Source organism: Leucoraja erinacea, unplaced genomic scaffold (assembly GCF_028641065.1).
Source record: "Leucoraja erinacea ecotype New England unplaced genomic scaffold, Leri_hhj_1 Leri_198S, whole genome shotgun sequence".
NCBI lineage: Eukaryota > Metazoa > Chordata > Chondrichthyes > Rajiformes > Rajidae > Leucoraja > Leucoraja erinaceus.
This window is the reverse complement of record NW_026576099.1, coordinates 25698-49070: the sequence shown is the minus strand read 5'-3', so window position 1 is coordinate 49070 and position 23373 is coordinate 25698. Positions and strand designations below refer to the sequence as shown.

Genomic DNA, 23373 nt, shown 5'->3' with positions numbered 1-23373 from the left:
TGGTCAGCTGCTCCTGGAGGTACCGAGGTCTAGTCGGAGGCTCAGAGGGGATAGGGCCTTCTCTGTTGCTGCTCCGGCACTCTGGAACACCCTGCCGCTGCACATCAGACAGGCCCCCTCACTGTCCATCTTCAAATCCAGTGTTAAAACACATTTGTACTCCCTGGCTTTTGACCATGCCTGAGGCTTTGCTTCTGTTTGTGGTGTTTTTGATGTTTCTTTATTTTACATGTCTTTTCCTACTATTTCGTTTGATTGTTATTTTTGGTGTGTATTAACTTTTTTGTCAATGATTAGTGATGTACAGCACTTTGTTGCAGCTATGTTTGTTTTTAAAGTGCTCTATAAATAAAATTATTATTATTATTATTATGATATATGTATTTTTATTTCTATTTATTTTTACTGCACACTGAATGGACACTGTTTGAGCAACGTTGTTTTGTTTCCTCTGGGTATGTGAGTACTCAGGAAAATACAATTCTATCTGGGACAATAACAATGTGACTCTCTATTATGTAAAATAATATGTGTGTTATGATTGTGTTTATAGTTTCTATAATTTCTTATGTGTCTATAATTTGTTTGGTTGTTGTTCCGCGAGCATTGCCACTTTCATTTCACTGCACATCTCGTATGTGTATGTGACAAATAAACTTGACTTGACTTGACTTGGGACAATAACAATGTGACTCTCTGGCTGCCCGCCCGGAACCAGGGTAAAGGCGCCGCGGTTCTCCAGCCGGAGCGCTGGGAGTGTTACACCCGCTGCACGGTGCGGGTGCCCGGCCGCTGCGCTCCCCGCGTCCTCTCGCTCCCGCCGCCGCCGCCGCCGCCGAGCGCTGGGCCTGCGCTGCCCGTGAGGGGGAGAGAGGGAAGAGAGAGAGAGAGGGAGAGGAGGGGGAGAAGGAGGAGAAGGAGAGAGAGAGAGAGGGGGAGAAGGAGGAGAAGGAGGAGAGAGAGAGAGACGCCAGCGGTTCCCGGGCCTACCCGCCCCGGTCCCGTTCCCGTCGCCATGGCGGCCATGGAGGGAAGCGCCAACTCCCGGGCGGGGATCAGGTGGGTCAGCGCGCAGGCGCGTCGCCGGGCCCGGCTCCCATTTGGAGCGGGCCGTCCGTGTGCGCAGGCGCGTTGCCGGGCCCGTCTGTGTGTGTGTGTGTGCGCAGGCGCGTTGCTGTGCCCGGCTCCCCAGCGGCGGGGGGGGCGGACCCTCTCTGTACGCAGGCGCGTTGCCGGGCCCGGCACCCCTGTGAGACAATCGGACCCTCTCTGTACGCAGGCGCGTTGCCGGGCCCGGCACCCCTGTGAGACAGTCGGACATAATCACACACACACATCAATAGAATAGTAGAATAGAATAGAATATAGAATATAGAATAGAAATAGAATAGAATAGAATAGAATATAGAATAGAATATAGAATAGAATAGAATAGAATAGAAATAGAATAGAATAGAATATAGAATAGAATATAGAATAGAATAGAATAGAATAGAATAGAATAGTAGAATAGAATAGAATAGAATATAGAATAGAATATAGAATAGAATAGAATATAGAATAGAATAGAATAGAATAGAATAGAATAGAATATAGAATAGAATAGTTTCTTTATTGTCATTGTAACATGGAACATGTACAACCAAATTTAAAATGTCAGCCAGTCAGTGCAGCATTCAAACATTTCTAAAAGCTAACGATACATACACGGTAAAATAATAAAGATAAACAACTAAATAAATATCACGGACACAGCACGCATACACACCCAACCTTCCATCCTTCTGTCGATTTCACAGTTACCACAGTCCCTTAGTCTGTATCGCCCCTGCGTTCCTTGGCGGCTACATTTAGTGCCTTTATAGCAGTGGGGTAAAAACTGTTTTTGAGTCAAGTCAAGTTTATTTGTCACATACACATACGAGATGTGCAGTGAAATGAAAGTGGCAATGCTCGCGGAACAACAAAACAACCAAACAAATTATAAACACAATCATAACACACATATTATTTTACATATATAATACATTATAAAAGGACTGGACAAGCTTTAGATGCAGGAAAAATGTTCCCAATGTTGGGCGAGTCCAGAACCAGGGGCCACACACACACACATAGTCTTAGAATAAAGGGGAGGTCATTTAAGACTGAGGTGAGAAAAAACTTTTTCACCCAGAGAGTTGTGAGAATTTGTGGAATTCCCTGCCACAGAGGGCAGTGGAGGCCAAGTCACTGGATGGATTTAAGAGAGAGTTAGATAGAGCTCTAGGGGCTAGTGGAGTCAAGGGATATGGGGAGAAGGCAGGCACGGATTATTGATTGGGGACGATCAGCCATGATCACAATGAATGGCGAATGGTGCTGGCTCGAAAGGCCGAATGGCCTCCTCCTGCACCTATTGTCTATGTTTCTATGCACTCCGGGGGCCAAACACAAACAGGGAGGGGCACACACAGAGAGTGGTGAGTCTGTGGAATTCTCTGCCTCAGAGGGCGGTGGAGGCAGGTTCTCTGGATGCTTTCAAGAGAGAGCTAGATAGGGCTCTTAAAGATAGCGGAGTCAGGGGATATGGGGGAGAAGGCAGGAACGGGGTACTGATTGGGGATGATCAGCCATGATCACATTGAATGGCGGTGCTGGCTCGAAGGGCCAAATGGCCTCTACTCCTGCACTATTGTCTATTGTCTATTGACTCTCAAGAGAGTCACCGTAGTGTTATATTGTCATACGACCTGAAACTGAATAATGATATTCCCTCTCTTTCCCTTTCTCCACCCTCTCTCTCTCCCTCTCCCTCACGCTCTCCATCTCTCTTCTCCTCCCTCTTTCCCCCCCTCCTCCCTCTCTCTCTCCCTCACGCTCTCCATCTCTCTTCTCCTCCCTCTTTCCCCCCCTCCTCCCTCTCTCTCTCCCTCACGCTCTCCATCTCTCTCTCCTCCCACTTTCCCCCCCTCCTCCCTCTCTCTCTCCCTCACGCTCTCCATCTCTCTTCTCCTCCCTCTTTCCCCCCCTCCTCCCTCTCTCTCTCCCCCACGCTCTCCATCTCTCTTCTCGCCCCTCTTCCCCCCCCTCCTCCCTCTCTCCTCCCTCCATCTCAATTCTCCTGCTCCCTCCTTTCCCTCTACCTCCTTCCTCTCGCTCCTCTCTTTCCCTCCCCACTCCCCCTTCTCTCATCTCACTTCTCTCCTTTCCTCCCCCTCCCCTCCCTTCTCCCTCTCCCTTCTCCCCCGGCGTGCTGCAGCTCTCAGGAGCTGCTGCAGAAGGTGAAGGCGTTCATCAGCGGTGTGGACCCCAGCCAGGGGCACCAGCTGACGGTGAAGGAGCACGCCCGCTGCGGCATCCTGCTGCTGCGGAACCTGCCGCCAGCCCGGGCCGCTGTGCTGGAGCACCTGCGCGGGGTCTTCGACGAGTCGGTGGGGGCGTACATCCTTGCCCTGGACCGGGAGGGCAGTAGCGGAGGCGGAGGCGGAGGACACCTGGGCTCGCTGGGGCTGGACGATGTCACGCTGGAGATTCAGGGGGTGCTGTCGGAGTTTGTGCGCTCCAACCCCCGGGCCTGGGCCCCGCTTGTTTCCGGCTGGTCGATCGATCTGATGGGGCAACTGAGCAGCAAGTACTCCGGGCGGCATCGGGTCCCCCACGCCAGCAGCCTGAACGAGCTGCTGCAGCTGTGGATGTCGTGCAAGGCCATGCGGGCACTGATGGACATCTACGTGCAGTGCCTCTCCTCCCTCATCAGCTCCTGCCCGGACGCCTGTGTAGACGCCCTGCTGGACACCTCGGTGCAACACTCGCCCCACTTCGACTGGGTGGTGGCCCACATCGGCTCCTCCTTCCCCAACACCATCATCAGCCGCGTCCTCAGCTGCGGCCTCAAGGACTTCTGCCTGCACGGCGGCCCTTCTTCCTCCTCCCCCGTCGAGCCCCTGCTGCCCCTGCCCTGCCCGGCCGACCAGCGGGTGCCCAAGATCGCCTCGGTGGTGGGCATCCTGGGCCACCTGGCCACCCGGCACGCCGACAGCATCAAGCAGGAGCTGCTGCTGATGTTCCACCAGAGCCTGGGGCCGGCCGAGAGCCGGGAGTCGGGCCGGGCCCGGCACCAGGAGGCCACCGTCCCCTTCCTGCTTCAGCTGGCCGCCATGTCCCCGGCCCTGCTGGGCGCCGTGTCGACCGAGCTGGTGGACTCCCTCAAGCCGCCGGTCCTGGACCAGCTCCACCAGAGGTTCTCGGGCCTGGGGCGGGACGAGGCGGACAACCTGCTGGGCCTGCTGGTGCACCTGGTGTGCCAGAGCGGAGCCGGGGCCCACCGTGTACTGGGATTCCTGCTGGAGACGGCCTCGCCTGCCTCGGTCATCACCGGCCCAGGCCTGGCGGTGAGAGACAGCGTGCGGGAGGCCTGTCAGCGGGTGGTACAGCTGCTCCTCCTCAACCTCCAGCGCTTGGTGTACAGCAAGGGGGGAGGAGGAGACACCCACCACCACACCCACCGCCCCCTCCCCTTCCTAGACGGGCTGAAGGGCCGCCTGCCAGAGCTGTGCCGCCAGGCCCTGAGGCCAGAGTGCAAACGCCACCCCTGGCAGCACCAGCTGCTCTGCCTGCTGGCCGTCTACTGCGGGCCCAGCTGGGCGGCGGAGGCCCTGTGCCAGCTGCTGGGCCAGGCCGCCTGCCCGGAGGAGCTGTCGCTGGCCGCCAAGCTCCACTCGGCCCTCTCCTCGTCCGTGCCGGGGCTGGTGCCGGCAACGGCGGCCCGCTGCGTGGCCCACCTGCACTCGGCCCCCGCCCGCCACGCCCGGCGCCTGCTGCACAACCTGGCCTGGCTGGCGAGGGACGGGGGTGGGGAGGACGGGGCGGAGGAGGGGGTGGAAGAGGGAGGGGAGGGGCTGGCGGCCGCTCTGGCCTCCCACGCCCCGCAGCTGGGCCGGCTGCTGCCCCACACCGACCCCGGGGTGTCGGAGGGTGCCGCCCTGCTGCTGGCGGCCTTGCCCCCGCCTCCGCCCTCCTCCCTGGGGCCCTCGCAGCTGGCGGTGCTGGTGCGGGCCGGGGTGTCGCGCGTTTCTTCCAGGCGTTGCGGCGCGGCGGCAGTGTTGGGGGGGTCGGGGTCGGGGAGGAAGCGGCCGGCGAGGCCTGTTCCCGCCTGCTCTCCCGCCTGGCCGCCTCCTCCCCGCAGGCCCTGCGCTGCGTCCTCCGCCAGCTGCTGTCGGCCGCGCTCCACCCCGGCAGCGCCCGGCTCTTCGGCGGGGGCGGGGGCGGCGGCGGCGGCGGCAACTCCTCCACCCCCTCCTCCATCTCCACCCCCGGCGACTCGCTCCTGGGGGTCAACCGGGAGTTCGGGGCGGCCGTGGGCTTCGGCGGGCTGTGGGCCGTCTTCCACGCCGGGGTGATCGGCCGCGGCCTCAAGCCCCCGCCGTCCGGCGGGCAGCTGCTGCCGGGGGAAGCGGCTGGAAACGCCCAGCGCTTCCTGGGCCTGGTCGGCCGCTGCTGCAGCCTGGGGCAGAGGGAAGGGCAGGTGGGCGCGGAGGCGGCCCAGACTATCGCCCTGGCCCTGGTGGAGGCCCTCTGCCCCGACGTCACCTCCAGCGAGCTGGCCTGGCCCCCCGAGGAGCTGTCACGGGGCACGGTGGAGCGCGACCTGCAGATCTGGGGCCGCTTCCAGGAAAACCCCCTGCTCTTCGGCCTGCTGCGGCTGGTGGCCCTGGGCCCGCCGGCCCTGTGCTACTGCTCGGTGCTGCTGCGCGGGGTGCTGGCCACTCTGCTGTCCCACTGGGACGCGTCCCGCCACCGGCTCTCCACCGACTCGCCGCGCCACCTCCACGCCTCCTGCCAGCTGCTGGCCTGCATGGCCGAGGGGCAGCTGCTGCCGCCGGCCCTGGGCAGCATGCACGAGATCTTCCACCTCCTCACCCCCTTCGAGGTGTGGCTCCTGCTGCTGGGCGTCTGGGCCTACCTGCGGGCCAACGGGCCCCTGCCCCAGAAGTTCGCCTTCCGCCCTGAGCAGGGGCGCTTCTGCCGGGAGTTCACCCGCGACTCCGACATGGACAAGTGCCTGGCTGTCCTGCACAGCGTACTGCACAAGAACATCGACCGCCTTGGACATCTGTACGGGCACTTCCAGCTCTGACCTCTCTGCCAATCCCCTCTCTCTTCCCCTCTCACACCCCCATCCCAGATCCCCTCCCTTCCTCCCTACAGATTTTGGTTAACCCTCCCCCCCTCCCACCCTCACCCCCCTCCCCTCTGCCCCCCCCCCCCTTCCTCCCCCTCTCGCACTGAACACCCTCTCCCTGCTCCAGCCCTGACCATCTGACCCATCCTCCTCTCCTCCCCCTTCTTCCCTCTTCACCCCCTCTCTGTCCCCGCCTCCTCCTCTCCCCCTCTCTCCTCCACCTCCCGTCTCCTCCCTCGCTCTGAACACCCTCTCCCTGCTCCAGCTCTGACCATCTGACCCATCCTCCTGTCCTCCCCCTTCTTCCCTCTTCCACCTCCTCCTCTCTCTCCCCTCCCCCTCCTCTCCCCTTCTCTCCTCCACCTCCCGTATCCCCCCTCGCCCTGAACACCCTCTCCCTCCTCCAGCTCTGACCATCTGACCCATCCTCCTCTCCTCCCCCTTCTTCCCTCTTCACCTCCTCTCTCTCCCCTCCTCCTCCTCTCCCCTTCTCTCCTCCCCCTCCCGTATCCCCCCTCGCTCTGAACACCCTCTCCCTGCTCCATCTCTGACCATCTGACCCATCCTCCTCTCCCCTCCCCTCTCTTCCCTCTTCCACCTCCCTCTCTCTCTCCCCCTCCTCCTCCTCCTCCTCCTCCTCTCCCCCCCTCCCCCCCCTCTCGCTCTGACCACCCTCTCCCTGCTCCAACACTGACCACCCCACCCCCCCCCCCTCCCGACCTGGCCCCAAATCCCCACGATCGAGGCAAAATGCTGCGTAACGCAACGGGACAGTCTGAGGAAGGGTCTCGACCCGAAACGTCACCCACCCCTTCTCTCCAGAGATGCTGCCTGCCCCGCTGAGTTACTCCAGCATTTTGTTTATCATTTGGTTGTATCCCAGGGCCGAATGTTAGACCTGTCCCGACCCATCGCCTCACTGAAGACTGGGAACTAAAGTTTGTTGAGGATTTGGGGGGGGGGAGGGGGAGTTGATTTGGTGCCCTGGTTTGCAATTCGGCCGGAATGTTTGGCAACAAGAGAGATACGAGTCGGATTGACTCTGAGCTGGCACGGATATAATGGGCCGAATAGTCTCCTGAGGAGATTCCCTCTGGACTGTCCTCTTGCCCCTCCAGTCATACTGTGAATGGCCTCACATTCTGTAGTTTGGGGTGCAGTCACGAGGGGTAACACTATTGCCTCTTGGGGGGCAGCTCGCTACTTAGTGACCCCTCCCATAGTCCTCCTGTTGCCAAATACTCCTTCGCATCAAGAGACTTGTGAATATTATTGACTTTTGTAAATTGACGTTTCAAGAAATCTTGTTGAGTTTAAATAAATATGTGTTCTTTCTGCTGTGGATGGTCAATGGTGTCTTAGAGTATCACAGCACGGAAACAGGCCCTTCGGCCCGACCTGTCCATGCCGACCAACATGCCCTTTCTGCCCAAGTCCCACCCTTTCATAGAAACATAGAAATTAGGTGCAGGAGTAGGCCATTCGGCCCTTCGAGCCTGCACCGCCATTCAATATGATCATGGCTGATCATCCAACTCAGTATCCCGTACCTGCCTTCTCTCCATACCCCCTGATCCTCTTAGCCACAAGGGCCACATCTAACTCCCTCTTAAATATAGCCAATGAACTGGCCTCAACTTCCCTCTGTGGCAGAGAGTTCCAGAGATTCACCACTCTCTGTGTGAAAAAAGTTCTTCTCATCTCGGTTTTAAAGGATTTCCCCCTTATCCTTAAGCTGTGACCCCTTGTCCTGGACTTCCCCAACATCGGGAACAATCTTCCTGCATCTAGCCTGTCCAACCCCTTAAGAATTTTGTAAGTTTCTATAAGATCCCCTGTCAATCTTCTAAATTCTAGAGAGTATAAACCAAGTCTATCCAGTCTTTCTTCATAAGACAGTCCTGACATCCCAGGAATCAGTCTGGTGAACCGTCTCTGCACTCCCTCTATGGCAATAATGTCCTTCCTCAGATTTGGATACCAAAATTGTACGCAATACTCCAGGTGTGGTCTCACCAAGACCCTGTACAACTGCAGTAGAACCTCCCTGCTCCTATACTCAAATCCTTTTGCAATGAAAGCTAACCAATCCATATTTTCCAATCCATATACCCGTCCAAGTGCCATCGGCATGTTATTATATTATATCTGGCGCTCCTTCCATATGGAGTCTTTAGACTTTAGAGATATAGCGCTGAAACAGTTTCAGTTTAGTTTATGGTAGACCAAAATGCTGGAGAATCTCAGTGGGTGAGACCCGAAACGTCACCTATTCCTTCGCTCCATAGATGCTGCCTCGCCCGCTGAGTTTCTCCAGCATTTTTGTCTACCTTCGATTTTTCCAGCATCTGCAGTTCCTTCTTAAACATTCAGTTCAGTTCATGATCACGTATACCTGTTCAAAGCTTTCGTTGCGTGCTATCAAGTCAGAGGAAAGACCACCTATTTTTTCCAGAGATGCTGCCAGTTCCGCTGAGTTACTCCAGCATTTTGAGTCTTATCTGCCTTATCGAAGGATTGTTTTACAGAATTTGGGATGAAAGTTTTTGCACCAAGTTAGAACTATGGGGTTTTGCAACTGTTAATATCAAGTTTGGTGAAGAATAACTCGACATGTACCAGTCAACTTGGATCAGTTGGACCACACCCGCAGTTTTGGTTTCCTAAGGACATTCTTGCTATTGAGGGAGTGCAGGGTAGGTTCACAAGATTAATTCCCGGGATGGCGAGACTGTCATATGAGGAAGGAATGGAGCGACTGGGCTTGTATTCACTGGAATTTAGAAGGATGAGTGGGGATCTTATAGAAACATATAAAATTATTAAGGGTTTGGACAGGCAGATGCAGGAAAAATGGAGGAAAAATGGTCCCAATGTTGGGGAACCTTAGAACCAGGGGCCACAGTTGAAGAATAAGGGGTCGGCCATTTAGGACTGAGATGAGGAAAAACCTTTTCACCAGAGAGTTGTGAATCTGTGGAATTCTCTGCCACAGAAGGCAGTGGAGGCCGATGCACTGGATGTTTTCAAGAGAGAGTTAGATTTAGTTCTTGGGGCTAACGGAACCTAGGGATGTGGGGAGAAGGCAGGAACGGGGTACTGATTGTGGATGATCAGCCATGATCACATTGAATGGCGAGGCTGGCTCGAAGGGCCGAATGGCCTACTCCTGCACCTATTTTCTATGCACACACACACACACTCTTACACACACTCTCTCTCGCACACCTACACACACACTCTCGCACACACACACACACTACCTGCTGCCACTGGTGTGTGGGTGAAGTCTCGGTCCCTGGTCCAGGTTGGGTCTCGCAGGCTCCGTCTCCTGAGTTCAGCGGCTTGCCTCGGCCGGGGAGGGGAACTCCATTCTTTGCAAAGATCCCTGGCACACATCCACCGTCAGCTCTTTGACAACGAACTGCAGGGAGGATACGCTCTGCTGCAGTGTGTTCGAGGGAGGCTGATGTCAATGCTATTAACTCATTCACAACTCTGAGAGAAACAGCACACACACGTGCACACATGCACACATACGCTCAGATACACACACACACATTTGCACGCACTTTGCATTGCATTGAACAATGCATTTCGTTGTCTCTGTACTGTACACTGACAATGACAATTAAAATTGAATCTGAAAATTGAATCTGAATCTGACTTTCTTGCACACTCGAATGCGAGCACACGCATTTACACCCAGAGAATTCTCTGGCACAGAAGGAAGTTGAGGCCACACAGTTCATTAGCTATATTTAAGAGGGAGTTAGATGTGGCCCTTGTGGCTAAAGGGATCAGGGGGTATGGAGAGAAGACAGGTACGGGATACTGAGTTGGATGATCAGCCATGATCATATTGAATGGCGAATGGTGCAGGCTCGAAGGGCCGAATGGCCTCTACTGCACCCATTGTCTATGTTTCTATGTGTTTGTATATATCAAGCTTGGTGAAGAATAAGTCCAGCATGAATCACATTGTCCTATCTGGGAACATGTGACAATAAAACACTCTTCACCCTTGAACTGGTCAAGTCAACTTGCAACAGCGAGCCCCGCCCCCCGATGACGTATCGCGTGCCGTGATGGGCCAGCGCAGCCGTCAGTCAGGAGGACCTCGTCCAATTGGGCTCCGGGGGGGGCGGGACCAACCTGTGCACGTCGTCAACAATGTCTGTGGGTGAGCGTCATGACGTCGATGGCGGAGGGGGGGGGGCGTGACCAAGCTGGACGACGTCAATGGGGCAGCGTCATGACGTCGTTAGCGAAGGGGGCGTGACAAACCTGGACGACGTTAGAGGGGTAGCGTCATGACGTCGTTAACGGAGGGGGCGTGACAAACCTGGCCGACGTCAATGGGGTAGCGTCATGACGTCGATGGCGGGGAGGGGGCGTGACCAAGCTGGACGTCGTCAATAACATCAGTGGGTGAGCGTCATGACGTCTTTAGCGGGGGGGGCGGGACCAAGCTGGACGTCGTCAACAACGTTAGAGGGGTAGCGTCATGACGTCGTTAGCGGGGGGGGCGTGACAAACCTTGGCGACGTCAGTGGGTGAGCGTCATGACGGTGTTAGTGGGGAGGGGGCGTGACAAAGCTGGACGTCGTCAATAACGTCAGTTGGTGAGCGTCATGACGTCGTTAGCGGGGGGGGCGTGACAAACCTTGGCGACGTCAATGGGGTAGCGTCATGACGTTGTTAGCGGGGGGCGGGAACAACCTGGACGTCGTCAACAACGTTAGTGGGTGAGCGTCATGACGTTGATAACGGGTGCGTCAGGGGGGGGGAGAAGCGTCACGACGTCACTCTCCCTCCCTCTGTCCCTCAAGCGTCATGACGTCTGCCGGCGGCGTCAACGTCAACGTCAACCACGTCATTCGGTGGCGTCCGTCCGTCCGCGTCAGCTCGAGCTGGGCCAAGATGGCGCCGCTGGCGGGAGAGCGGCTGAGGTAAATGGTGGCGGCGGCGGGAGGGAGAGAGGGAGACGACGGTCCGGCACCGGCACCGGCACCGCAGGGCGGAGAGAGAGAGGGAGAAATGGAGGGTGAAATCACCCTCACCCGCGGCCCCGGGCTGGGTCTCTAGGCGGCAGCCCCGCTCCCGGGGTTGGACGGACGTGGACGCCGCCTCCATTGGGCGCATTTGCGCTCATCCCCCTCCCCCTCCCCCCTCTCCTCCTGCCCCAACTCTGCGCCCTCCCCCACGCTCTCTACCCCCGGCCCCTGGTAGAATTATCCCCCCCTCCCCCCCTCCCGCCTCTCTCTCTCCCACCTCCCCCTCTCCTGCCCCCTCCCCCACGCTTCCCCCCCCCCCTCCCTCACCACTCTGATTCCCTCCCCCCTCCCCCTTCCACCTCCCCCATCCCCCTCTCCTGCCCCAACTCTGCCCCCTCCCTCACGCTCTCTCTACACCCCCCTCCTCCCTCCTCACCACTCTCCCCTCCCCTCTCCCCTCCCCCTCCCCCCCCCCCATCCCCCCTCCCCCCCCCCCCTCCCCCCCCCCTCCTCTCTACAACCCCTCCTTCCCTCATCCCCCCCGTCCCCTTCCCCCTCCCTGGCACCCCTCTCCCCCCGGTTATCCCCATCCCCCCCCCGCCCCCCCCCCACCACCCCCCCCCTCCCCTCCCCCTCTCCTGCCCCCTCCCCCACGCTCTCTAACCCCCCTCACCACTCTCCCCTCTCACCCTCCTCTCTCCTCTCCCCCCCTCTACTGCCCCAACTCTGCCCCCTCTCCCCCTCGCTCTCTCGGCCCCCCCCTCATCCCCCCTCCCTCCCCCCCCTCTCACCCCTCCCTCTCCCTCCTCCCCCTCCTCCCCCCCCCCTCTCCTGCCCCCTCCCGCACGCTCCCTCCCTCCTCCCCTCCCCCTCCTCCCTCCCCCCCCCACGCTCTCTAACCACCCCCCCCCCCCCCTCCTTCCTCCCCCTCACCCTCTCTCCCTCTCCCCCCCCTCCCCCCACTCCCCCCCCCCCTCCTCCCCCCTCCCTCATCACCCCCCTCCCCACGCTCTCCTCCCCCCCCCGCTCCCCCCCCTCCCCCTTCTCCCCCCCCCCCCCCCCACTCCTTCCCCCCCCTCCCTCCCCCACTCCCCCACCCTCCTCTCACCCCCCCCCCTCACCCTCTCCCTCTCCCCCTCCCCTCTACTGCCCCAACTCTGTCCTCCCCCACGCTCTCTACCCCCCTCCCCTCCCCCCCCTCCCCCCTCCTCCCCCCCTCTCCTTCCTACCACCTACCTACCTCCCACCCCCTCTCCCCCTCTCTCCCCCATCCCTCCTCCCCTCTCCCCATCCCTCCCCACCACACCCTCTCTCCCCTCCCCTCACCCCCTCCTCCTCTCCCTTCTTCCCCTCCCCTCCCCTTGTTCCCCCTCTCTCCCCCCCCCCTTCTTCCCCTTTCTCTCCCTCCCCCCTTCTTCCCCTCCCCCTCCCCCTTGCTCCCTGTCTTCTCCCTTGATTCCCCCTCCCCTCCCTCGCATCCCCCTGCCCCCCTCCCCCCCGCCCCCCAGGGGTTGAATGGAAGAGAGGAAGTGGGGAGAAGGGGTTGGTGGATCACCCTGATGTCCCCACCCCATGGGGACTTCTGTGACTGTTGAACAAAGGGACCCCTTATTATCTGGCCCTAATTAAACCCCTCCATTTGCCTCCCATGCAGCAATGGTTTTATATTTTGGAATGCATCGAGTTGCTCTCTTTATTTCTATTGATTTATTTGCATTGCAAATATCAGCCATGTCTGTGTACACTCTTCTTTGCATTTGTAATTTGGGTCTTTGCACCCTGCCAGTGAGAGTTTTTGGCAATAGCTCAGTTTCTCCCCAGTACATGTGGGGTTGATATCTGTCCGGAGGTCCTGGAGTGGATGTAAATGATTCCATGGCCACGGAAGGCAGCGGGGCAGATGCATCCGATAAAGTGGTCATTATTGTTACGATGCATGTAGGTTTTTGCAGTTTGCAAATCGGCTGCTGTGCTTTTATCCTGAACAAAAACATCTTGTAATAAAAACATTAGAGCGGTAGAGCTGCTGCCTCACAGCGCCAGAGACCCGGGTTCGATCCTGACTACGGGTACATTCTCCCCGTGACCCTGTGGGTTTTCTCCGAGAACTTCGCTTTCCTCCCACACTCCAAAGACGTGCGGGTTTGTCGATTAATTGGCCTGGTGTAAATGTAAAAATTGTCCGTAGCGTACGATAGTGTTAACGTGCGGGGATCGCTGGTCAGTGTGGACTCGATGGGCCGAAGGATCTGGTTCCCCACTGTATCTCTGAACTGAACTAAACTAAACATGGCTGCAAAAGAGTTCTGGCTCCCCCTAAGGTTGTGTAAGATTCACATCAATGTAATTTTTTTCGGGAGAGATTTATTACTGATCCTGCTCTAGATTTCTTTTGATGCCAATTTAAAATTGATTAAAATCAAGAGTGATGACAAGGCAGTCATTTTCTCTCCCTCTCTAATTCTGACTTTACTCTTATGGAAAGGACATGGGTGAGGTTTTGACCTTTAGTTTAGTTTGGGAATCAAACATGGGAAACAGGTTCTTTGACCCACCGAGTCCACGACGACCATCGATCACTCACTTGCACCAGTTCTATGTTATACCACTTTCTCACCAACACCCTAAACTCTAGAGGCAATTTTACAAAGGCCAATTAACCTACAAACCTGCACGTCTTTGGATGAGGGAACTAACCCACGTAGTCACTGGGGAAAAATGCAAATTTGTGCAATCTGTGCCACCTATTGGAATACAATTTGAAGTTGAAAAACGCTGCGTGGAATGGTGCTGAAGGCTGATCTGATAGTGACGTTTTTAAAGGCTTTTGGAAAGACATCTGGATATAGATTACGTGCAGGCAGATGAGAGTTTGTCTTAGGTACACAAAAATGCTGGAGAAACTCAGCGGGTGCAGCAGCATCTATGGAGCGAAGGAGATAGGTAACGTTTCGGACCGAAACCCTTTTTCAGGCTGATAGGGGGTGGCGGGGAGAAGGAAGGAAAAAGGGAGGAGGAGGAGCCCGAAGGCTGGGGGATGGGAGGAGACAGCTTGAGGGGTAAGGAAGGGGAGGAGACAGTAAGGGCTAACAAAATTGGGAGAATTCAATGTTCATGCCCTCCGGATGCAGGCTCCCCAAGCGGAATATGAGGTGCTGTTCCTCCAATTTCCAGTGTTGCTCACTCTGGCAATGGAGGAGACCCAGGACAGAGAGGTTGGATTGGGAATGGGAGGGGGAGTTGAAGTGCTGAGCCACCGGGAGGTCAGCTTGGTTCTTGCGGACCGAGCGGAGGTGTTCGGCGAAACGATCGCCCAACCTCCGCTTAGTCTCACTGATGTAGATCAGCTGGCATCTAGAGCAGCGGATGCAGTAGATGAGGTTGGAGGAGATACAGGTGAACCTCTGTCGCACCTGGAACGCTTGCTTGGGTCCTTGAATGGAGTCGAGGGGGGAGGTAAAGGGACAGGTGTTGCATTTCTTGCGGTTGTCTTGGCAGCAAGTTTGGCAATGAACATTGTGGGCTGAAGGGCCTGTTCCTCCACTGTGCTGTTCTATATTTCCATTTATATTAACAGAGTCACCCATAAATTCATTTGTGGATTTGAGATTCATTTTTCTTCTTTGCATCACCGTGTTGAAGTGAAGCTTTCTGTTGCAGGAAGTGGTGGAGGGAACACAGAGATATGCATTTAAGGGGAAGTTAGATAAGCATGGAGCAGAACAAGTCACAGAGTATTGTGGGCACAGCCCAGACCAGCACACATAGCTACCTCCCTTCCATTGACTCCATCTACAGCTCACGTAAGGTCAGCAGCATAATCACGGACCAGTCTCACCCCCGGCCACTCCCTCTTCTCCCCTCTCCCACCGGGCAAGAGGTACAGAAGTGTGAAAACGAACGCACACACACACACACTTCCAGATTCAGGGACAGTTTCTTCCCAGCTGTTAATCAGGCAACTGAACCATCCTACCACAACCAGAGAGCGGTCAAGTCAAGTCAAGTTTATTTGTCACATACACATACGAGATGTGCAGTGAAATGAAAGTGGCAATGCTCGCGGATTTTGTGTGCAAAAGACAAACAACAAAACAACCAAACAAATTATAAACACAATCATAACACACATATTCTTTTACATAATAAATAATAGAAGGAAAAACGTTCTGTAGAGTTAGGTCCTGAACTACTCTCTGTGTAAGAAGGAACTGCAGATACTGGTTTCAACTGAAGACAGTCACAAAAAGCTGGAGTAACTCAGCGGGGCAGGCAGCATCTCTGGAGAGAAGGAATGGGCGACGTTTCGGGCCGAGACGCTTCTTCAGTTAGGTTTCATTTAGAGAAACAGCGTGGAAACGGGCCCTTGGGTCCACCGAGTCTGTGCCGTCCAGCGATCCCCGTGACATTAGCAAACACTACACACTAGGGGACAATTTGTTTACCAAAGACTTGGTTTATACTCTCTAGAATTTAGAAGATTGAAACTTACAATCTTATAGAAACTTACAAAACTCTTAAGGGGTTAGACAGGCTAGATGCAGGAAGATTGTTCCCGATGTTAGGGAAGTCCAGGAAGCCACAGCTTAAGGATAAGGGGGAAATCCTTTAAAACCGAGATGAGAAGAACTTTTTTCACACAGAGAGTGGTGAATCTGTGGAACTCTCTGCCACAGAGGGTAGTTGAGGCCAGTTCATTGGCTATATTTAAGAGGGAGTTAGATGTGGCCCTTGTGGCTAAGGGGATCAGGGGGTATGGAGAGAAGCATGATCATATTGAATGGCGGTGCAGGCTCGAAGGGCCGAATGGCCTACTGCACCTAATTTCTATGTTTCTATATTTACAATTTATTACCAAAGCCAATTAGCCTACAAGCCCGCACGTCTTTGGAGTGTGGGAGGAAACCGGAGCACCCGGAGAAAAACCCACGCAGGTCGTGGGGGGGGGGGGGGGGGGGGGGGGGGGGGGGGGAGACGTACAAAACTCCGTGTAGACAGCACCCGTAGTCGGGATTGAATATGGGTCCCTGGCGCTGTGAGGCAGCAACTCTACCGCTGTGCCGCCCTCAAGGCTGACGAAAGGGTAAGATGTGAAGGTGCCTGTGGGTCTTGTTAGTTGCGTGGAGAGGCGGGGAGGGAGTGTGATCATTGTGCGACCTTACAACTGGTTTCCCCTTTCAGCCTCCGGCATATTCTCGTGACCTGGGTGACCCTCTGCGTTGCTCTGGTCGAAGCTGTGGACAGAAGCAACTTTAAAACATGCGAACTGAGTTCCTTCTGCAAGTAAGTCTAGTTTGGAGACACAGCGCGGAAACACGGCCCTTCGGCCCGCCGGGACCGTACCGACCAGCGAATCCCCGCGCTGTAACGCTCTCCTGCACACACCGCGGACAATTTACATTCATACCAAAAGTAGACAAAAGTGCTGGAGAAACTCAGCGGGTGCAGCAGCATCTATGGAGCGGAGGAATAGGCGACGTTTCGGGCCGAAACCCGGAAGGGTTTTGGCCCGAAACGTTGCCTATTTCCTTCAGGGTTTTGGCCCGAAACTTTGCCTATTTCCTTCCGGGTTTCGGCCCGAAAACGTTGACTATTTCCTTCAGGGTTTCGGCCCGAAACGTTGCCTATTTCCTTCAGATATCAGCCTGAAACATTGCCTATTTCCTTCAGGGTTTCGGCCCGAAACGTTGCCTATTTCCTTCCGGGTTTCGGCCCGAAACGTTGACTATTTCCTTCCGGGTTTTGGCCCGAAACGTTGCCTATCTCCTTCCGGGTTTCGGCCCGAAACGTTGACTATTTCCTTCCGGGTTTCGGCCCAAAACGTTGCCTATTTCCTTCCGGGTTTTGGCCCGAAACGTTGACTATTTCCTTCAGGGTTTCGAGCCGAGCACTTTTTAGAAACATAGAAATTAGGTGCAGGAGTAGAGGCCATTCGGCCCTTCGAGCCTGCACCATTCGCCATTCAATATGATCATGGCTGATCATCCAACTCAGTATCCCGTACCTGCCTTCTCTCCATACCCCCTGATCCCCTTAGCCACAAGGGCAACATCTAACTCCCTCTTAAATATAGCCAATGAACTGTGGCCTCAACTACCCTCTGCGGCAGAGAGTTCCAGAGATTCACCACTCTCTGTGTGAAAAAAGTTCTTCTCATCTCGGTTTTAAAGGATTTCCCCCTTATCCTTAAGCTGTGACCCCTGTTGTTTCCCTTCGATTTTCCAGCATCTGCACAGTTCCTTCTTCAACCCATTGAGATAATAACCTGCCCCCTTGTTTTTTGCCACCAAAGTTGATAGCCTCTCATGTATCTATATTATACTGCATCTGCCACGCATCTGCCCACTCACTCAACCTGTCCCAGTAACCCTGCAACCTCCTAATCGATGACACGCCACTGTGCTCGGTGATGAATCTCTCTTGTGTGTTCCTTGCAGGAGACAGAGGAACGTTAAACCAGAGCATTCCCCGTACCGAGCGCTGCTGAACTCCTTGGAGGTGACTGAGAAAAGCATCAAGTTGCAACTGATTAATGAAGTCAACAAGGTGAGTGCCTTCCCGGGGCGTGTCCGCTGTCACGGGCACAAAGCCCGCTGAGATTCTGTGACTTGGACCAACTTAAGATTATGGCACCCCCCCTCTCTCTACGTCCCTCCCCGACCCAATTCGAAGTCATCTTGTTGAGTCTCGTGGTAGACAAAAATGCTGGAGAAACTCAGAGGGTCGAGGCAGCATCTATGGAGCGAAGGAATAGGCGACGTTTCGGGTCGAGACCCCTCTTCAGACAGTCTCGTTGTCTGTATCCATTTTATAGACAATAGGTGCAGGAGTAGAGGCCATTCGGCCCTTCCAGCCAGCACCGCCATTCAATGTGACCATGGCTGATCATCCACAATCAGTACCCCGTTCCTGCCTTCTCCCCATATCCCCCCCGATCCCATTAGCCACAATGGCCGCATCTAACTCCCTCTTAAATATAGCCAATGAACTGTGGCCTCAATTACCTTCCCAATGTTGGGCGAGTCCAGGACCAGGGGCCACACAGTCTTAGAACAAAGGGCAGGCCATTTAAGACTGAGGTGAGAAAAAACATTTTCACCCAGAGAGTTGTGAATTTATGGAATTCCCTGCCACAAAGGGCAGTGGAAGCCAAGTCACTGGGTGGATTTTAGAGAGAGTTAGATAGAGCTCTAGGGGCTAGTGGAGTCGAGGGATATGAGGAGAAGGCAGGCACGGGTTATTGATTGGGGACGATCAGCCATGATCACAATGAATGGCGAATGGTGCTGGCTCGAAGGGCCGAATGGCCTCCTCCCTGCACCTTTTTTTTCTATGTTTCTATTGGGATGTTTAACTGTGGAACGGGGACCCTGTTAGACACATTGGCCTGAGCTGGCTGGGATAGACATCACCTCCAGTCCCATGTTGTCCCCCCCCCCCCCCCCCCCCCCCCCCCCCCCCCCCCCCCCCCCCCCCCCCCCCCCCCCGCTGCTGTTGTTGTTTACAGATGTCAGCATGTATGTTGTGTGTGTGTGCACTTTTTGCAGGTTCCTCTACTGCTTGAAGTGTATGGTCTGCAAGGCAACATGACCAGGATCAAAATCAACGAGCTGATTCCATTGAAACCCAGATTTGAAGTCCCCGACGTATTAATACAAGATCCACCAACTGTGCCGTAAGTTGTACCCTTTGCTAGTTGGCTGCTTTTATCTCTCTGTAAATAATCTCGACAATACTGACATTTTTTAATCTTAATGCTTCTTAAGTTGTGGTCTGAGGTGACCAGTTATGGTCTGGGGGGAGCAAACTGTGTTTAGTTCTAGTTTAGAGATACAGCGTGGAAACAGGCCCTTCAGCCCACCGTGTCCGCGCTCAAACAGCAATCACCCCGTACACAATCATACACTCACGCACACACACACTCACGCGCACACACACTCACGCGCACACACACGCTCACACACACACACGCTCACACACACACACACACACAGACGCACGCACGCACACACACACACACACACACACACACACACACAGACACACAGACACAGACAGACACCCCCCCCCGTATTCTGGTGCGATAGAGCTGATCATCCCCAATCAGTACCCCGTTCCTGCCTTCTCCCCATATCCCATGACTCCGCTATCTTTAAGAGCTCTATCTAACTCTCTCTTGGAAGCATCCAGAGAACCGGCCTCCACCGCCCTCTGAGGCAGAGAATCCCACAGACTCGCCATTCTCTGTGAGAAAAAGTGTTTCCTCGTCTCCGTTCTAAATGGCTTACTCCTTATTCTTAAACTGTGTGTGTGTGTGGCCCCTGGTTCTGGACTCCCCCAACATCGGGAACATGTTTCCGGCCTCTAGCATGTCCAAGCCCTTAACAATCTTATATGTTTCAATGAGACCCCTCTCATAAAAACATAGAAAATAGGTGCAGGCCATTCGGCCCTTCGAGCCTACACCGCCATTTAATATGATCATGGCTGATCATCCAACTCAGTATCCCATCCCTGCCTTCTCTCCATACCCCCTGATCCCTTTAGCCACAAGGGCCACATCTAACCCTCTTAAATATATCTCTCATCCTTCTAAACTCCAGAGTGTACAAGTCCAGCCGCTCCATTCTCTCAGCATATGACAGTCATAGATACAAAGAAAATAGGTGCAGGAGGAGGCCATTCGGCCCTTCGAGCCAGCACAGCCATTCATTGCGATCATGGCTGATCGTCCTGCCATCCTGGGAATTAACCTTGTAAACCTACACTGCACTCCCTCAATAGCAAGAAAGTACCCGTGAGCTGTTGTCTTATGAAGAAAGACTGGATAGACTTGGTTTATACTCTCTAGAATTTAGGAGATTGAGAGGGGATCTTATAGAAACTTACAAAATTCTTAAGGGGTTGGACAGGCTAGATGCAGGAAGATTGTTCCCAATGTTGGGGAAGTCCAGGACAAGGGGTCACAGCTTAAGGATAAGGGGGGAAATCCTTTAAAACCGAGATGAGGAGAACTTTTTTCACACAGAGAGTGGTGAATCTCTGGAACTCTCTGCCACAGAGGGTAGTTGAGGCCACAGTTCATTGGCTATATTTAAGAGGGAGTTAGATGTGGCCCTTGTGGTCTGGCTACGGTCAGGCAAACGCCTCCGTTGCCATACGGTGAGAACGGAGAGGTTGAGAAGGAGTTTCTTCCCAGAGGCAATTCGGACTGTAAACGCCTATCTCACCAGTGACTAACTCTACAGAACGTTTTTCCTTCTATTATTTATTATGTAAAAGAATATGTGTGTTATGATTGTGTTTATAATTTGTTTGGTTGTTTTGTTGTTTGTCCGTGAGCATTGCCATTTTCATTTCACTGCACATAGAATAGAATAGAATAGTTTCTTTATTGTCATTGTAACATGGACCATGTACAACGAAATTTAAAATGTCAGCCAGTCAGTACAGCTTTCAAACATTTCTAAAGCTAACGATACATACACGGTAAAATAATAAAGATAAACAACTAAATAAATATCACAGACAAAGCACGCATACACACCCAACCCTCCATCCTTCTGTCGATTTCACAGTGTACCACAGTCCCTTAGTCTGTATCGCCCCTGCGTTCCTTGGCGGCTACATTTAGTGCTTTTATAGCAGTGGGGTAAAAACTGTTTTTTAGTCTGTCCTTGTCCTTGTAGATCTGTACCGTCTGCCTGACGGCAACAATTTAAACAGGGAGTGTCCGGGGTGGGAAATGTCCTTTATGATATTCTGGGTTTTTTTGGTGCAGCGGGAACTGTGTAAGTCCTCCAAGGTAAGGAGAGGGCAGCCGACAATCCTCTGGGCGTTGTCAATGGCCCTCTGGAGCGCTTTCCTCTGAGCCGCTGTGCAGCTGGTGTACCACACGCATACACAGTATGTTAGTATGCTCTCAATGGAGCACCGATAAAAGGACAGCAGCAGTCTCTGAGTGATGTTGTTCTTCCTGAGCACCCTCAGGAAGTGCAGTCTCTGCTGGACCTTTTTCAGCAGCGCAGTGGTGTTCACGCTCCACGTCAGGTCCTCCTCAATATGGATTCCCAGGAAGCGGAAATCCGCCACCCTCTCTACACAGTCCCCTCTGATAGTCAGTGGTACCATGTCCGTTTTGTTTTTCCTGAAGTCTATTATTACTTCCTTTGTCTTTGAGGTGTTGAGGGGCAGGTTATTTTCTTCGCACCACACTGTCAGCTGCTCCACCTCATCCCGGTAGGCGTACTCGTCCCCCCCGGAGATGAGTCCCACATCTCGTATGTGTATGTGACAAATAAACTTGACTTGACTTGACTTGTGGCCAAGGGGATCAGGGGGTATGGAGAGAAGGCAGGGATGGGATACTGAGTTGGATGATCAGCCATGATCATATTGAATGGTGGTGCAGGCTCGAAGGGCCGAATGGCCTCTACTCCTGCACCTAATTTCTATGTTTCTATGTTTCCTCTGGGAGAGTCGGGAATAACGTGTGGGTTGTGTTTCCGGTCCTGCAGCCTGACGGTGATCGGGAAGGACGAGAGCAGCCTGGAGCTGGGCCTGGGCCTGTACAAGCTGATCGTCACCGCCAAACCCTTCCGCATGGACATCACCACGGGCAACGAGCTGCTGCTCAGCATCAACCCGCGAGGACTCATGGTGTTCGAGCACTTGCGCAAGAGGAAGGACTCGTGAGTACCTGGCCTCCTCTGTTAAAACCACGAGAAGGTGGTCGTGTTGCGTTCATTGTCACCTGTACCGAGGTACAGTGGAAAGCTTTCTGTTGCGTTGCTCTCCAGTCCATACACGATCGCAGTCGAGCCGTTTACAGGGAACACACACCACTTTATTGTCACGTGTCCCAGATAGTCCCTGAATATTCTGTTCAGCTCAACAGAATATTGTAGGCGTGAATACAGAACAGATCAGAGTGTCTGTCTGTCTACCATAGACCGTATATGTACACATACATTTATTGTTTATTTTATTTCATTCTTTATTTCGAAAAGAATAAAAAGCAAGCATACAAAAATCATAACAAGAATATTTATAGTGTCATGAACAATATCTATAAATGAATGAAATCGTATGTGTCCGAAATGGAGCAGGAAGAAGCTTATTAAATCCCACCCCTTATTCAACTGCTTGTAATTATCTTATACAAATGTAGCAGCTATATGTACACCATATGTACACCAGCAGCCATATGTACACCAGCCACTATATAGCCACTATATGTACACCATATGTACACCAGCACTATATGTACACCTATATGTACACTATATGTACACCATATGTACATCACGTTCTTTACATTTATACACTAATCAAATATTTACAAAGCCATACAAAAAAGAAAAAGAAAAGAAAAAAGCCTCATATACTATACAGTATCTTAGTCATATATACAACCCATCACCCTATAATCACCCTTCCCAATATGATCAGTATAACAAATATCCCACTCACAATCACCTATCCTCAGCCCAATATCCTTTTAAACAAGTGTTTTTGTACATCTTTTTAAACTGAATTACGCTTGTGCTAAGTTTTATCTCCTGTTCCAGACCATTCCACAGAATAAATAATCAGATAAAGTGCAATAGGCTGTTATAGTTCACAGTTTCTCCCTCTCAGACTGGCCCCCTTGTCCCGTTGTGCAAAGATCCTATAGCGAGCAAGACAGCCCACTCGACGAAAAAGACGTAGTACGGTCATGGGCAGATTCAGCCCCATTTCTGTAACCGGCTTCCATCTCCACACCAAAGATCCCATCACAGCGGAGCAAAGATACTAGTGGGGAGACGGAAACCGGTTACGGAAACATCCTCGTAAAAATCAAAGTTCTTTGGTAAAAATTTTCTTCTCATTTTCAGAATTATAATCTATTAACACAAACTGTTCCCCCCGCAACATTGATTACACTGCGAGTCGGGTCGGGTCTGGTTACTGAAATGGATGATAAAAGCCCAAGTTCCCCTCCGTTGCGTACTACACACGTCAGCCCATTGCATTTAGCAGAAGTGGTCTATCTTGCTCCGCTATAGGGTCTTTGCCGTCGTGAAGGTGAGAGATGCATCCAAGATGACCCCAACCCAGGCGACTGTTTGCATGCTGGCCACAGAAGCACATCTACAATCACACATTACATTCGCCCCTCACTTTGAAACCTCTTCGCTGTAAATGGCTCGATTGTAATCATGTGTCGGA

At 53.7% G+C, this 23373-nt stretch overlaps 2 protein-coding genes across 2 annotated transcripts in view; both read left to right on the top strand.

Annotated features, from left to right (window-relative positions):
- The first annotated feature begins 975 nt into the window (after positions 1 to 975).
- On the top strand, positions 976 to 6200 carry ints5 (integrator complex subunit 5). The gene is given in 3 exon segments (XM_055666139.1): positions 976 to 1059; positions 3242 to 5048; positions 5051 to 6200. Coding segments are annotated over 3 exon segments (2919 nt in total). The 5' UTR covers positions 976 to 1015; the 3' UTR covers positions 6119 to 6200.
- Positions 6201 to 11020: 4820 nt separating this feature from the next.
- ganabb (glucosidase II alpha subunit b) overlaps positions 11021 to 23373 on the top strand; it is a gene marked incomplete at its 3' end in the record, with an annotated part of 37701 nt that continues 25348 nt past the window's right edge. Inside the window, exons 1-5 of the mRNA XM_055666140.1 lie at positions 11021 to 11115; positions 16342 to 16443; positions 17598 to 17706; positions 18708 to 18835; positions 21678 to 21851. Of these exons, the coding sequence (XP_055522115.1) occupies positions 11087 to 11115; positions 16342 to 16443; positions 17598 to 17706; positions 18708 to 18835; positions 21678 to 21851 (542 nt within the window). The remainder of the gene's footprint in view (positions 11116 to 16341; positions 16444 to 17597; positions 17707 to 18707; positions 18836 to 21677; positions 21852 to 23373) is intronic.